The 16,140-nt window shown below is 43.8% G+C and overlaps 1 protein-coding gene across 1 annotated transcript; it reads left to right on the forward strand.

The window, feature by feature from the left end:
• The first annotated feature begins 71 nt into the window (after positions 1-71).
• Positions 72-13,149, forward strand: MBOAT7 (membrane bound O-acyltransferase domain containing 7). The gene is made up of 8 exons (XM_063301223.1): positions 72-282; positions 3,345-3,425; positions 5,811-5,940; positions 6,676-6,802; positions 6,891-7,047; positions 8,337-8,697; positions 10,200-10,382; positions 11,300-13,149. Exons 2-8 carry the CDS (start codon positions 3,350-3,352, stop codon positions 11,679-11,681), a joined length of 1,416 nt encoding a protein of 471 aa, XP_063157293.1. The 5' UTR covers positions 72-282; positions 3,345-3,349; the 3' UTR covers positions 11,682-13,149.
• Positions 13,150-16,140: the final 2,991 nt, after the last annotated feature.

Consider the following 16,140-nt stretch of genomic DNA (forward strand, 5'->3'; position numbering starts at 1 on the left):
GAGCGAGGAAAGTACAGACACGCTCGCTCCGGAGAGCACCACAGCAAAGGAAACACGTGCGAGAGAGACAGGAAGCGCGCAGGCAAGCGGGAGAGAGAGCGAAACCTTCGCGCAAGGCGTGTGGATTCTGGCCGGGGAGGCGGGTCTCGCTCTGCCCGTCCTGCAATGGATGTCGCAAGAAGCTGAGCCCCGCGACCCCGCTTGCCCACCCTGCAAACTGCCCCCGCTCCATCCTCCCTTTGGGGCAGCCCGCACGTGGCGGAAGGGGCTCCCTTTCAAAGGGTGAGTGCAGGCGCGCGGGAGGGGGAATAATTAAGGAAGGGGCAAATCGGGAGTGGTTGCGGGGTGGGGTGGAAAGTAAACCGGATTCCTGGGTTCTTTTCCATCGGGGTGGTGACGCTGGGGGCGGGGATGGTGTAGAGCCCGGTGTCATAAGACCTAGGGGAGGGTTGCAAACACCGGATTGATTTAAGCAGGCTTCTTCCAAGTACCCAGCATCCTCCAGGTGTGATGGATTACAGTGCCCTTCATCCCCAGCCAACGTTGTAACATCGCAACTGGAGAGTGCCAGATAGATTGCGGGAAGCGACTGTAATCTAGAAGTGCTTGCGTTGAATGTGCAGCCCAACTGCTTAAGAGCCAGTCATATTTTCATAGACTCTAGAGAGCTGCATTAAGCATTTTCATGGAATCTGAGGTATAAATTTGGTTACTTAAAGGGATGGGGGGACCAAACCAGCTATCCCTGCTAAGTTTTTTTCCCCTTCTTTCCTGCCTGAGGAATTTTCAGCAACAAAGCTCTGTAACCAGTGGGTAACAGTTTGTCATACTATCAAGTATTTTGTTTCAGAAATTTTTATTCCCTAAGATTGGCACATTATTCCAGTGTCACTGGGTTGTTTATTGTGAAAAAATGCATTCTGTGTCTCCTCAGAGGCTGTAGACCTGTGATCCCAAGTACCTTCTGAGTGGAATGGAAGCAGCAAGAAAGAATTTGACAGGCCTTAAATTATGCTTAATTTTTACAGCACTGCCCTTCAACATAAAAACTATACATCTATTTCTGATGGAACTTTATAAGGTTGCACAAAATTACCCTGAATTGTTTTGCTAGTCCTATTATTAAAAACTCTTTTAGCGTTACTCCAAATTCCTTGGATGTTTAACTTGAAATTCTCATTTTACTCGCAATAGCCCCTTTGGGCACATTTCCTTAGCAACACTAACTCAGTCAGTGCTTTTCTTTAACCTCTGTGCCCATAGCTTGCCCTTTTTTTGAATCATTACAAAGTCCCTTTCACACACAGTTTGTGCGCTCTGCCTTGGTGGTTTTGTTTTTCACATTGGCAGATCTCTTCAGAGCCAGCTGGAGAAAAGCTGGTGTGCGAGGGTGTGTATAAAATCTGTTTGAGTGACTCACAAGAGGAGTTGAGTCCTCTGGACTTTCTTCATCCAAATTGCTATCTAGTTGGGGAGGGGTAGAAATTAGGGGAAGGTATCCTGGTTTCTCTGGAGCTCTGATTTGTGTGTGTAAGTACATTAGTGACACCCTTGCTTTAACCCAAGTCAAGGAGCCTGACTTGTGGGGAGATTAGTAAAGGCTTGGAAAGACAGATGTTCTCAAGGAACAGCTGAGAGAAAGACTGGAGGGAGAGGTGGAGTGGCTTGTTCAAGAGCATGCAAAAGGATGTGATCACTTTCTGCCACTGAGAAAAGACTTTTGTAGACAAGCTTGGAATGCAATTATACAGGGAAACAATATTTTTAAGGGTTGCAAAAGCGGGGAGAATTGCTCATTCTTGTCGGTTCTCTAGAATTCTATCTGACTTAACTTTCATTAACCTCTGCTACTGCTACATCTGCGGTTGGCAATGTGGTCTTAAACTACTTGTATTCCTTCCTTTTTTAGCTGCCTCCCCCCCCTTTCCTCTCTTGTGCCACTTATTCCTGAAATATCTTTCAACAGTTCTGAGAAGTGAGATGTTTAAGACAAATAGACGTGTTTCCTCTTCATGCCCTTCTGTTGTGCTTTTGTATTTAATAAGACAACAGCAGTCTTGGCAAAGGTGTGCTTCCGGCTAATATTTCAGCTCAAAAAGCACATATTTCCCTTGGCCACGTACCCTTTTCCCTTTCCTTATTATTACAGAATTTATTACCCTGCTGATTCATTGTGAAAAACAATTCCAAATGGTTTCCAAGCAGGCAGAAGTATGTAATAGGAGATGTTGAATTTTTGCAGGCCTGGAGATGAAGTGATAAAAAGAAGCATTGCCTAGATTTCACTGCTGGTCTGAGCCATCAGAGATATACAGCGGGGAACAATCCATCAGCAGCCTTCACTTGAGTCTTGAATGCTTTGACTTGGTCTTTCTCAGTTGGGACTGCAGTATTTGTTGTTGATGCTTCTTCTCATGATTGATAATCACTGGTTGCCTCCCTCACCGAGCAAGATGGCACCAACTAGCTTACTTTGGTCGATTCCAAAAGGGTATATAGGATGAGTCCTGATTAACACTTAGATGGGAGGCAACTAGGCAGTCTGAGAGCTGTAGGCCAGACTGGGAAGTTGAAGACTATTTCAGAAGACTATTTCAGAAGAGGTCTCAATTCGAATGAAACTTTAGTAGCCTTGCTCAACTTGCTTAGTTGGCCTTCATGGCTACCTAGGTCAATAATCACCACATCTTGCGGTGCAAATTAAATTAACCACACATTGTGCTGAAAATATTTGTTGGGCCAGTATTGCCTTTTAAGTCTGTTACGAATCTGTTGTATCAAAATAAGAATCCTTTATCCCTGCCATCAACATCTCAGACCCCAGGTGTTCTGACCTACCTGCTTTACCTTTCTGTATCATGCATACGTGCAATCCAAAACCACTAGATCACTTCCTATGTCCCCCTTCATCCCTTCTTTCACAAAAATCAAGTGCAGGGGTGGTGCCTGTTGGCAGACTGCTGGGATAGCCTTTGGCCCAGGAGAGATCAGAAAAGTCACACACCAGGCATTTCTATAAAAATAATTTTATTTACAGAAAGCAAAACATATTTAAAAGCTTCTGCATTCTTGCAGGCTCTCAGTGAGAGCAGCTACATGCCTACACAGAAGGGAAACAGAAACTAAAACAAGTCCAGTCAAGTTGTTCCCCCCAGGTGCAAAAATTAACATTTGAAGAGGGGACAGTTGAATTCAACCTCTTCACCCGGCCGAAATGATTAGTTACCATAGTAACCTTAATCTGTAGTAGAAAACATTAACAGTGCCAAAGTCCTGTGCTCCATATTTCCAATATTTCTCACTTTGATCCATGTAGATTGACCTAATTCTGTATTTCTTGCCAGTTACAATGTCACCTGATGAAGTTGTCTACTTGGCGGTCCTTCTCATCTCTATACCTGTTGGCTTCCTCTTCAAGAAAGTGGGTGAGTGTGAAAACCTGGAGAAGGAATTGCTGCTATGCAGCTCATAAGAAACTGTCCCGGGGTTCAAGTCAGAAGTCCTTGCCTCTAACTCAGCGCCTTGAAGGGCTGCCTGGTTGGAGCTTGCAAGCAAGTTGTAAGGAATGCATCTCCAAAAAAGCTCTGAGAAGGCGGGATGTGAGATAGGGCTGCTATCAATCCTTCTAAATGAGGATGGTGAGGAATGACAATACATGGGACCTGCCTGCAGATACATGCCTGGCTATTTGCCATGATCCCTGTTTGTGATTTCTGCAGTTTAAAAGATACTGGCTTTAAAGCAGCTACTGAATTAATCTCTTTTCTAGGTTTACACAATACGGTGAACCATAAATTAGCCGAACTGGCTGTGTTTGCCTGAGGGGTTTGCCCAAACTCTGCAGCTGAGGTTCAGATATTGATAGAGAACAGAAATGGCATTGGTCACTCTTGTGGATGACCTCTGCTCTCCTGTTCCATTCAGTGGCCTTCAGTACCACTGACCATGGTATCCTTCTGGATCACCTGCCAAGTTTAAGACTGGGGGCTCCGTTCTGTAGTGGTTCTGCTCCTTCCTAAGTCAGAAGTTTCATATTAGTGGACAACTGCAAAACGGAGCAACCTGTATGCTGGTGGGCAAGAGCCAATAGGGCAGTGCTACCCAATATTACGGATACTCCAGATGTCAGAGAGTAATTCCAGATACATGTTCTTTCTCCAGTTTTGAAATGGCTTCATATGATAAAAACGAGAAGATGGAATGCTATGGTTCTATATGGTATAGGTTTAATAATACAGGTAGTCCTCGCTTAACGACCATTCATTTGGCAATGGTTCAGTCTTACGACAGCACTAGAAAAACCAACTTGTGACTGGTCCTTGCACTTACAACCATCACAGTGTCCCACAGTCATGTGATCGCCATTTTCAACCTTCCCAGCCAGCTTCCTGCAAGCAAAATCAATGGGGAACTGCGTGATTCACTTAAACGACTGCCACAAAAAAGGTTATAAAATTGGGTCAGATTCACTTAACGGCCGCTTTGCTTAGCAACAGAAATTCCAGCCCCAATTGTGGTCATTAAGAGAGGGCCACCTTAAAGGATTGAGCTAGCTGTATATTAGTATTACACAGATCTTTTTCTTTGTCAGAGGTGTGTGTGTCTGTATGCATCATCATTATTGCTTTGGTTTTATCTTTGTTACATTTCACTAATAAAATAAAAATACTTTCTTTTTGAAGAAATGGCTGCTGCATTGCTTACCATCACGGTTCCCCTGTGTGTACCACAGTGCCCTAGGGCATCACAATGAACTCACAGGGGTGTTGGGGGATATGTTAAATTTTCAAGGGAAACACAGCAACACACTACGTCTTCTGGACACAGCGCAAACTACTAGCCTAGTATCGCTGGTTTTCCGTTGAAAATTTAACATATCCCCCAGCACACCCCAGTGAGTTCACTGTTACTGTAAGCCCACAGTTCCCAAACTATGTGCTGTAGCATCCTGGGGCACTGTGATGCACAGTTTGGGAACTGCGGGGCAACATGAAAATATTACTGAGACCATAAGGGTGCTGTGAAATGGGAAAGTTTGGGAACCTCTGAGCTATCTGTTTCCTCCAGGATACAATTCAGGCTGCTGATCATTACCTACAAATCCCTACAGGCTACTTAGAGCAGTGTTTCTCAGCCTTGGCAGCTTTCAGATGTGTGGACTTCAACTCCCAGAATTCCCCAGCCAGCTGGCTAGGGAATTCTGGGAGTTGAAGTCCACACATCTGAAAGCTGCCAAAGTTGAGGAACAGTGACTTAGAGGACCATCTCCTTCAGTGGGAACCTACTTGTCCTGGGTTCCTGGGTTCCCCTTCTCATCCCAGAGATAGGCCTTCGCAAGAGCAGCATTGTCCTTACAGAACAGCATTTCTCAACCTTGGCAACTTTAAGCTGTGTGGAGTTCAACTCCCAGAATTCCCCAGCCAGCCATGCTGGCTGGGGAATTCTGGGAGTTGAAGTCCAAACAGCTTAAAGTTGCCAAGGTTGAGAAACAACTGCTATAGATTATGCTGCCCATGAAATCCATATGACCCCCACATTCCTATCTTTCTACAGAGCAATAAATCTAACAAACATGGGTTCTCTCTATCCATCATACGTGTTTTTACCTTTTCCTTACTTTTATTATATTTGTGATAATTATGGTATGATGATTTTTTTTAGAGTTTTGTTTGGACATAGTTGCCTGGAAACTCTGGAGCTGGGTGGCTTGTACATTCAGGCAGGCAAGGAAATAAATATGCCTCACACTCACAGCCCGGGGTGTGGATCTTTTGACAATGGAGAAACATGTTCCTCTCTTTTTTCTGTAGGTTTGAAGACCAAGAAATACGGGGGAGCTGCTGTAGGACTCGTGCTTATACTGGCCACTTGCCAGATCCACATCCTTCACTCCCTTGTCACCATCCTGGGGACATGGCTTATTATCAATATCTCACCAAGGTAAAGGGACCTAACAACTGTGGTGGCTGTGATGTGGCCTGACAGAAGCAAGGGAACAGTCTGAGTTTAAAAAGCAAAAATGGAAATACAAAATCTAGTGAACAGTGTGTGTGTAGTCTAGGACAAGGATTTTGGAGAAAGGAACCTTAGCTCCTTAGGTGTTGGCCTGATTCACACATTCTGCTAAGCAGTGGTTTGCTTAATTGTGGTTAGTGATAGGCCATAATTGTTTGGGTTTACATAAAAGCCATAATCCCTATTTCCACAGACCATGCTAAACCAAAACCAAACAAAGCACATTATGACATCTCTAATGTGTGAACTCAAACTTAATGTGAGGATTTTGGGATTCTAAAGGCTATCTGTACCCTCTTAAAGTGGGCAGAACCTTGTATTCTGTCCCAGCACTGTTCAGATAAACTGGGCTCAAGCAGAACTTGTGGTCTCTACACACCAATTGGGCCATGGGGAATTTTCCCCTTCAATCCTCTGAAAATTCATATCAGGTTAAAACAGCATTTACTCAACCTTTGCAACTTTAAGATGTGTGGACTTCAACTCCCAGTATTCCCCAGACAGCCATGGGAGTTGCAGTCCATACAACTTAAAGTTGCCAAGGTTGAGAAACAGCAGGCTAGAAGATTGGTCAATATAAGTGGGATACCTAAGTGTGCTTTTGAAACTGATGTAGAAAAAGGATTAATAATTATAGCCTCTGTTCTTTTTTAAAAACAGGACTTGTCACTACTTGACACTGGGATGGACATTTTCCTACTTACTTTTTTTCCGCATGGTTACTTTCTTCAACTATCCACAGCCAACACCGTTCGCCAACGCTGTGCAACTTTTGCTCACTCTTAAGGTATCAAGCTGCGCTTGGGATATGGGAAGGAAGGGTACTTAGCTTGAAGGGGGAAAAAGCTCCTTTTTCTGTGATTTTTGTCTCCCAGCTGCTGAGCTTAGCCAACGAGGTGCAAGAACTCATTCAGGCGAAGAAACAGGAAGTGACAACGTTCACCAAGTCTCCAATGATTGGTGCGATTCCCCAAATGCCGGGATTGGTGGAGATGCTGTGCTACAGTTACTGCTATGTGGGGCTTATGACAGGTAGGTGGGCTACCTAATAGTGAAATATGTCTACAGGTATAAACACTTGCAATGCATTTTCCCTTTGACAGCCTTATGAGTGGTGGGTTCGTGGAGATCTTAAAATATTGGTACCTTCTCACCCCATATATAAACCTCAGTAAGAGAAGACCCTGGTTGAGGATCTAGTCTTTCCTGTTACAATTTCTCTTTGAAGGAAGAGGTAGCTAAGAGATCAGAGCGAGGTGAAAAGAATACAGCCCACTCCAGCTTTGCCCTCCTGCCTGCTTCTCCCATCAGCTGTCTGTTGATCTTGGCGCTGTGCCTGGTGTAAGCGTGGGCGCTCTTATTTTTGCAGAAGCGTGTTTGGGATCACCTTGCTTATCAGCAAAGACTGGCTATTCTTCCTGCTAGTCTGTATGTCTTCCATCAGTTTTTCACTTTTACAGCTTCTTTTTTGTTTAGTGAGAATTGCATGGAATGGCCATATACTGCTGCTGTAGGCATGAGGGCAGGAAATTACAGCAAAAAGTAAGATAGCAGGGATTATGTTTCTGTTGCCAGAATCTTCCGAAAAACCTAGAGTTGTGCAACTAGCAAATCCTTGGGTTCTTCCCAGATCACACACGACCTTAACAGAGCCTTTCCAAATCAGAAGCTTCCAAATGTGTTCCATACAGTCCCCCACAATCCCCCACCAAGTTGCTGACTCTGGATTAAGGGAAATAACACGAACACATTTACAGGTAGCCCTCATCTTATGATCACTTGTTTAATGACAGTCTGAAGTTATGATGGCCTCGGTATGGGTGCTTTATGGCCTGTAAAGCATTTCCGAGTGTCGCAAACCATCATGCACCCCCCCCCCATGGTCACATGATCGCATTTCAGGTGCTTGGCGACAGGCTCACATTTATGACCAATTGCAGCATCCTGCAGTCATGTGATTGCATTTTGCGATGTTTTTTGCTGTTTTCCTGCAAAAACACCCATTGGGAAAGCTGGCTTTAAAGCCACCGTGATTTGCTTAACGACCTGTGATTTGTTTAATGGCTGCTGTAAAAATGGTTGTAAAATCGTGTCTGGTCATGTGGTGACCTGACTTACAACCGCGATGACTTACGATGGAAATTCAGGTGCCAATAGTGGTGGTAAGTCAAGGACTACTGTAGAGGAAACCAGGTTATGGAAACAGTGTCTCATGTAATTCCGATGTGTGCGTGGCTCTCTCCCTGGACTTGTTTTGTTTTTCCACAGGCATACTTCTCCACTGATCTTATTTTTTTATTTTTTTCTGTTTTTGTACCCAGGCCCATTTTACCGCTATCGTACATATCATGACTGGTTGAGCCAGCTTGACCCTTCTGTTATACCTAGCTGGCAGCCACTTCTTTCCAGATCCAGAATGATCCCCATCTTCGGAATACTTTTTTTGGTTGTCTCCCACTTCTTCCCCCTTGATTATGTCCGAAGCGATGCCTTCTATGAGAGAGGACTTCCTTTCCGCCTCTTCTACATGGTGCCCATCTTCTTTGTCTTCCGCATGCGCTTCTATGTTGCCTGGCTTTGCGCTGAGGGCGCCTGCATCGCTGCTGCTTTTGGCGCCTATCCAGCCAGTGCCAAGTCTCGATCAGGTGGAGGACCTACTGTGGAATACGAGCCTTTAAGTCGGTGAGTCAAGGACCTGTTCACTTCTCTGGCTAAGAAAGTTCCTTCTCAACTAGGAAGTGGGCTAATTCTAGCATGGGAATGGGATGTACATTTCTTCTCTTGGGATGCTGATCCCTTCCTGGTTCATATGATTGTAAGGAGCTGAAGATAGATAGATAGATAGATAGATAGATAGATAGATAGATAGATAGATAGATGATAGATAGATAGATAGATAGATAGATAGATAGATAGATAGATAGATAGATAGATAGATAGATAGATTATTCGGTCAATGACCAGCAACATAAAATTAATAAGAACAATAAACAGCATCAAACTAAATCAAGTGAATACGATTATACATAGACAACTATAAATCAAAACAATTACCATATAATCTCTAAAATGCTAGTAAAATAACAACATTTGTTTATCTAAACATTAATAGATCTGTTATATTAATACTATATTCTTTTGTAAAATGTATATCCTCAAGGAATTTTAAAAAACATTTAAAAAATAGCTAATCAAAATATTCGTAAAAATAGAAAAATAAGCAGAGATCCCTACTTCTTTAACCGGTTTTGCCTTATTGTCATTGTGGCAGCACAAAATTTAGCTACTGCACGTGTGATGGCTGGATTTAAATCCTGAAGAAGATGGTTCCCAGGGAATCTTTCTATTAAGGGGAGTATATATATCGATCTTCTATCCCTGTAATATCTGCAGCGTAATAAAACATGAGAGATGTTTTCAACGAGCTGAATATAAACTTGCAGATTTTTATTTAGTATGTGTCTCTACCACTTTCCCTTCCAAAAGACAAGTTGTTCAAAGCAGATGGCAGGCTACCCCATTAATGAACACTGTAGGAGGAGAGCTGTATTCATCTGTGATAGCCCCAAATCAAAATTGGTTCATTTGAGAAGGTGCTACCAGCTTCCTTCCATTGATGAACTAATTGACACGTTCAGTCTTAATTAAAACATACTTTCTGTATGTTTTAATTTTTAAAGCATTTTTAAAGAACTTTATTAATTTTCAAAGTATAGTTAAAATACAAAATACAGAATATAGGTAAGACAGAGTACAGACCTAGGGAAAAAAGAAAAACTATAAAAATGCAGAATTAGAAAGAAAGCAGAAAAAGAACGTGACTTCCCAGCACAGATATAAATGCATTTACAAATATAATCTCTTACCTTTAGTTAAACAGTAACATTATTTCCATCAAATCAAACCAGTTAATCATCAAAATCCAAAATCAAAACTTCATTTTTTTCTGACACAAGCAAATAGTCTAAAAGTGGTTGCCAAGCAGAAACCAATCCAGACACAGTATTTTCTCTTATCAACGATGTTAACTTGGCCATCTGGGCCAGTTCCATCAGTTTAATCATCCATTCCTCCACGGTAGGGATTTGTGGATCTTTCCATCTTTAATTTTTAAAACATTTTTAAAGCAGTTCTGGAGGTTAAAAATGCATGAAGGATTTGGTTTTCTCTTCTCTTGTAAGCAGATCAGCTGATGGGGAAGAATCCAATATTGCCTATGATTATGAGACAATCAAAAACATTGATCCACACGGTACGGACTTTTGTGTCAAAGTGAAGGATGGCATGCGCTATTGGAACATGACTGTCCAGTGGTGGTTGGCACATTACATCTACAAAAGTGCACCTTTTCAATCCTATGTCATGAGGTGCGTCAAGAGACATTGGGTTAAAATAAAGTATCCTTCAGGGCGGGAAATAGTTTTTGAGGATGAAATGGCAGGCTTGGCATGAAGGTGAACTGGGAGGCATGAGATAAATTGGGTTGACATGAGAGTAGGCTGTAGAAATAGTCTTGTGGAATGAGGATTCTGGGACAGGAGTTGCTTGTTTTGAAGGCTTAGAGCAGCCTTTCTCAACTTTTTGACTCTGGAGCAACCTTTGAAATATTTTTCAGGCCTTGGAGAAGCCCTGCCCATTCAGGCTCAAATATAGGCCAGAAGTTACAAAATTATTATATTCGTTTCATGTGTAGGCCTGAATATATGTATTAACAGTGTCCTTAAACTAAAAATAAAGAATGAAACTTACCTCTTTAATGTGAAGTTATCTGAATTTGAAATAATTTTTTACATAAATTGTGATCTCTCAGGGAACCCCCAGTGACCTCTCACTGAACCCTAGGGTTCCATGGAACCCTGGTTGAGAAACCCTGGCTTAGAGGGAACACTGTGCAGATTTGGGATGAGATGGAGCAGTGACCTCCATCAAAGAAAAAGGAAGTCAGAAAATCTGAGTGGGGCTCTTGCTTGAGATAAACTCTGCAGGATTATGGGCCTGACTGAAGTTGCATAAATCATTCTTTCCTGTTTTCGTGTACTCTAGAGATGTTAGATTTCAGCTCCCATTGTTCTCAATGTTCCCATTGGTTTTTGGAAGGTTGACTGGGACCTCGAAGTCCAACACTTCTGTAGGTTGGGAAAGACTGAGTTGACTTTAACAAGAGCCACAACAGAGTTGGGAATGATCAGTGGTGGGGTGGGATGTGAGAAATTCTGGGATAGGTGGGTGCTTGAATTGCCTTGAGGGGATGACTGTAGGACTGACAAGACCCTTTTCTTCTTAGGAGCGCCTGGACAATGCTTATCTCCGCCTACTGGCATGGGATCCACCCTGGGTACTACCTCAGTTTCCTTACCATTCCGCTCTGCCTAGCAGCTGAGGGGGCCATGGAGACTGGCTTCTTGAGGCACCTCTCCCCGTCTGGGCGTCTTTTTGGTGACTGGATACAGTGGTTCCTGAAGATGAGGGCCTATGACTACATGTGCATGGGCTTTGTGTTGCTTACCTTTGAGGATACCATTCGCTACTGGAACTCAGTCTATTACTGCATCCATGTGGGAGCTCTGCTTTTCTTCGTGCTGGGAAAAGTGTTGGGGGCCCAGAGGAAACGGGGCTCCCTGAAGGGCAAACAGGGCGCTCCCGAGAACCCCCAGCTGCAGGAATGAGAAGGCAAAGTGACGTTGCCAGAAGCCCACAGCATGGGATGCTGCCATAGGCCCTGGAGGCTAAGGGAATAAATAAGTAAGACTAGTTTTGGTGGATGATATGACCAGAACTATATCTGGAGATTGAAGGAAGTAATCTGAGATTGAACTCAGAAATCCCTACTTTTTGTCTGCTTTGTGACAAAATGATATAGGAATCCTAAAAATATTGCCGCCTATGCTACTCTACTCAACACCAGGGGATTCTGAGAGGAGGAAAAAATCTCTAAATCTTAACTTCTAACCCTTTCCTTTGTTAGCTTTCTTTCTAAGCTTTCACTCTCCTTCCACAGCACTCAGGAATCTTACTTTTGACTCCTCTCTATTCTTGTTTTTCCTTTCATTTTTCTTTAAAGTCCAAACCTCAGCCATTTTATAGGATAGGGTAGAGGAATTTGCCCCACTGGCTGTTATGGAACTACACCTCCCATGAACAGCCAAATTTGACAGTGATTATGGGTGCTGGAATTCATACTATAGCTGTGCAACATCTGGAGGACCATACATTCCTTGTCCTTCACCCAGCAGGAATTTTTAATCCGTTGCATTCTGTAACTTACCAGTCCTCATCTCTCGCTGTCATTTTTATTTTCTTTAAATATCATAGTATCCTTGAAATTATGTGGATTTATAGTATTCTTGAAAGGGTGGATTTGGGACTTTGTCCTTGGGTGGAGAAGAGGTGAGAATATAAGGCTGCCAGATTTGGGCCACAGAAATCAGAATGGGCACTAGAGGGCAGCAAGGAACATTGTAACCCTTTGCTCCCATCTAATAGTGTTCCAGATTTTTGCAACCCAGATCTGGTAACTCTATAGGAATGCTAAGATTTAACAAAAAAAAAAAGCTCCATCCAAATCTTATATTTTTGATCATTTGTACAGTGAGACATGCAAAAATTTGTTAGGTCTCACAAAATCTTGAATCGGTGACCCTTTTGCTCAAAGAGGTGAGATTCTGGGAGGTAACAAGATTTTTACAGGGCTGGAACCTGTGACAGCAAAAGTGGTGGAATCACGAAGATTGGTTTGCTAATGTAGTGGTACAGGTAGGGCTGGTGAACAAATCAGATGTTGCACATAAAAACTGCCATATTTAAGTATGTTAATGCTGAGTATAAGGTACTAATACATGTCCTGCAAATTTGATTTTTCAGCTATGATATTTGATTTTGGGGCTGAAAAAATTTAAAACATTTTAGGGCATACAGGGCTGTATCATATGGGGCCTAAAATGTATACACTGAGTATAAAATGGTGAATTTTAGTTTGCAAAACATAAACAAGTATTGTAACTATCGGAAAGATGATTTCTCAGGTAATATGTTTATGTCTTAAGGACAACTATATACGAACCTGCTTGTGTCTGCATTCTTTTTGGTTTGAGACAGTATCATTTTATTGGAAAGCTTACTCGGAAAATAACATTTTTTTAATGGAAGGCTATGGCGACTTAATGAACTTGGTGGAAAGGTAAACCTGGTCCCCAACTTTGAAAGTGTGCTGCAGGGAGCGGTGCTTATCTGCTTGAGACTTGTAAGAAGCCTGGGCATCAGCTAATGCCTGTTTAATCACTGGCCAGGAATCAGCCAGCTGAACAGCCCAGTCCGAAGCAGAACAAGAGTGGGGAGGGGGTTGTGGCAGCTCAGGAATGGGAACAAAGTCGTGCCCAGAAACCACTCAAAAAGGGGTCTGACCAGTACTCTGATGGACAGCATTATTGTACACCACTTCAGCAAAGGGCAGCAAATCAACCCAATTGTCCTGATGGTAGTTTATGTATGCTCTAAGGAATTGCTCAAGTGTAGAATTTAAAACCTCTGTAGATCTGTCAGTCTGGGGATGCAAAGAGGTGGACAACGCCTGTTTGGTGCCAATCAATTTTAAAAACGATCTCCAAAAGTGGGAAGTAAATTGTGTCCCGCGGTCAGTCACCAAACGGGAGGGGCATCCGTGGGGACGGTAGACATGGACAAGAAACAAACGGGCCAGTTGCTGGGCTGACAGGATGGAAGCACATGGAATGAAATGTGCCTGCTTAGAAAAATAATCCTTAACAACCCAAATGACATTTTTTCTCTGACTGGGTGGCAGATCTACAATAAAATCCATAGAAATTTCCTCCCAGGGGCGGGAGGGACTGGCCACTGGCTGTAGAAGCCCCTGTGGTTTACCTGGTTTTTGTTTTGACATGGCACAAACAGGACAGGAAGCAACATAGTCTTTGACATCATGACGCAAAGTTGGCCACCAAAATTGGCGCTGAACCAAATGTAAGGTTTTTACGAAACCAAAGTGTCCAGCAAGCTTGTCATCATGAGAATGGTGTAAAACATCAGCCCTCAGAGCCTCAGGCACATATAAGCGGTGACCCACCCATCCCAGACCATTCTCAAAAGAAACTTTGTCTTTATTAGCCAGGACCCAAGGATCGGATTGCAGTGCCTGGTGGAAGTCCGTTTGTAACTGACAAGGAACTTGAATCCGCCGCTTCCCAGCAGGGGCGGAAGGCAAAGATGCCTGTGCACGGGTCCTGCTACCAGTGACAGCAACCAACCCCAGTTGAGGTTCAGTAAGAACAGTCCCCACTATGTCTGACACCTGCCCAGAGTCCTGAGGCAGGCATGACAAAGCATCAGCCAAAAAGTTTTTCTTACCTGGAATGAACTTCAGTTAGAAGTTAAAACGACCGAAGAACTGAGCCCAGGGAATCTTTTAGGACTGAGATGCCGGGGGATGCGCAGGGCTTCCAAATTTCTGTGATCTGTCCAAACCTCGAAAGGGCATTTAGCACCTTCCAGGAGGTGACGCCAGGCTTCCAAAGCAGCTTTTACAGCAAAAGCCTCTTTCTCCCACACATGTTCAGTTTTTGAGAACTTCCTGGATAGATAGGTGCAAGGTTTCAAATGACCATCAGAATCTTTTTGAAGCAAGATTGCCCCATTTGAAAAATCAGAAGCATCCACCTGGACTACAAAGGGGCACTCAGGTCAGGATGCAACAAAATAGGCTCAGTGGTGAAAAGGGTTTTTAACCTCTCGAATGCTGCTTCGCATTCAGGAGACCAATTAAGCACTGCCCCAGGATTTTTAACCTTGCGCGTCTCCCCCAAACCCTTGGTGTGCAGCTAGTCAGTAAGGGGCAGTGCAATCTCAGCAAACCCCTGGATGAAGTGGCGATAATAGTTACTGAACCCCAAAAAACTCTGTAGTTGCCGCCGGGTGCGGGGCCACTCCCAATTCAGAACTGCCCGAATTTTCTCAGGGTCCATTTCAATGCCTTTGTCAGACACTCGGTAGCCTAGGTAATCAAGTCGCGTTTTGTGGAATTCACATTTAGAAAGTTTTGCATAGAGCTTTGCCTTCCGAAGCTTGCTCAACACCTGTTTCAGAAGGTCCTCGTGCTCCTCCACACTGTCAGTGTAAATGAGGACATCGTCTAAATAAACCAGGACCCCCTTAAACAAATGATCATGTAACACCTCATTAATCAATTGCATGAAAACCCCTGGGGCTAACCCAAAAGGTAGAACTTTGTACTGAAATGACCCCAATGGGCAATTGGAAGTCGTTTTCCACTCGTTGCCAGCTCTTATGCGAATGCGAAAATACGCTTCGCGAAGGTCGAGCTTGGAGAAAATTTTCCCCGTTGACAAATGGGCTAACATGTCTTTCATGAGAGGCAGAGGATATTTGTTGCAAACCGAGACGGAATTTAACCCAGATAGTCCGTACAAAGCCAAAGCGTGCCATCCTTCTTTTCGCGGAAAAGCACAGGGGCCCCCACCAGAGAGTTTGCAGGTTCAATAAAGCCCCTTGGCAGATTCTTGTCAATAAAGTCTTGCAATGTGGCAAGCTCCTTCTGGGTCATCAGATAGATTTTCGGCTTGGGCAATTGAACGTTGGGAAGCAGCTCTATAGCACAGTCAGTCTTTTGATGGGAGGGTAGCTGGTCCGCTTCCACTTCCCCAAAGACGTCTGCAAAGTCCTGGTACAGGTCGGGCAAGCCCTCCAGGTGTGGTGAGCTAGGGCGTGGTGTGGCGATCGCAGCCCTCCCTACCCCCACAGTTAAAGGTTTCTCCGGTGTAGGAGCTTGGTAAAAGCCATCCTCAAAAGTAACAGTCCGGTGCGCCCAATTAATGTATGGGCTGCGCCAAGTCAACCAGGGGATTCCCAAAATCACCATTGGATTGCCAACCGGGGCCACAATGAATTTTAAAGCCTCCCTGTGGCTGCCCATTTGCATTGCCACAGTTCCAGTGAAATGAGTTGCTGGTCCCCCACCCGCTGTTGGCCCATCTAATTGGGTGAAAACGAAGGGCTGCCGGAGCGGAAAGCTAGGCAAATCCAGTGCAGCAACCAGGTCAGGGTGGATGAGACACCTAGAACACCCCGAGTCAATGAGAGCCCATACCTCCATAG

Source organism: Candoia aspera, chromosome 4 (assembly GCF_035149785.1).
Source record: "Candoia aspera isolate rCanAsp1 chromosome 4, rCanAsp1.hap2, whole genome shotgun sequence".
Classification (NCBI taxonomy): Eukaryota; Metazoa; Chordata; class Lepidosauria; order Squamata; family Boidae; genus Candoia; species Candoia aspera.

What these genes read in the sequence shown, in the direction of transcription:
- MBOAT7 (XM_063301223.1), top strand. Translation starts at nt 3,350, where the DNA reads ATGTCACCTGATGAAGTTGTCTACTTGGCGGTCCTTCTCATCTCTATA. An exon ending in CTTCCTCTTCAAGAAAGTGG is followed by an intron (nt 3,426 to 5,810) that starts GTGAGTGTGAAA and finishes TTTTTTCTGTAG; the next exon opens with GTTTGAAGACCAAGAAATAC. An exon ending in CTATGTGGGGCTTATGACAG is followed by an intron (nt 7,048 to 8,336) that starts GTAGGTGGGCTA and finishes TTTTGTACCCAG; the next exon opens with GCCCATTTTACCGCTATCGT.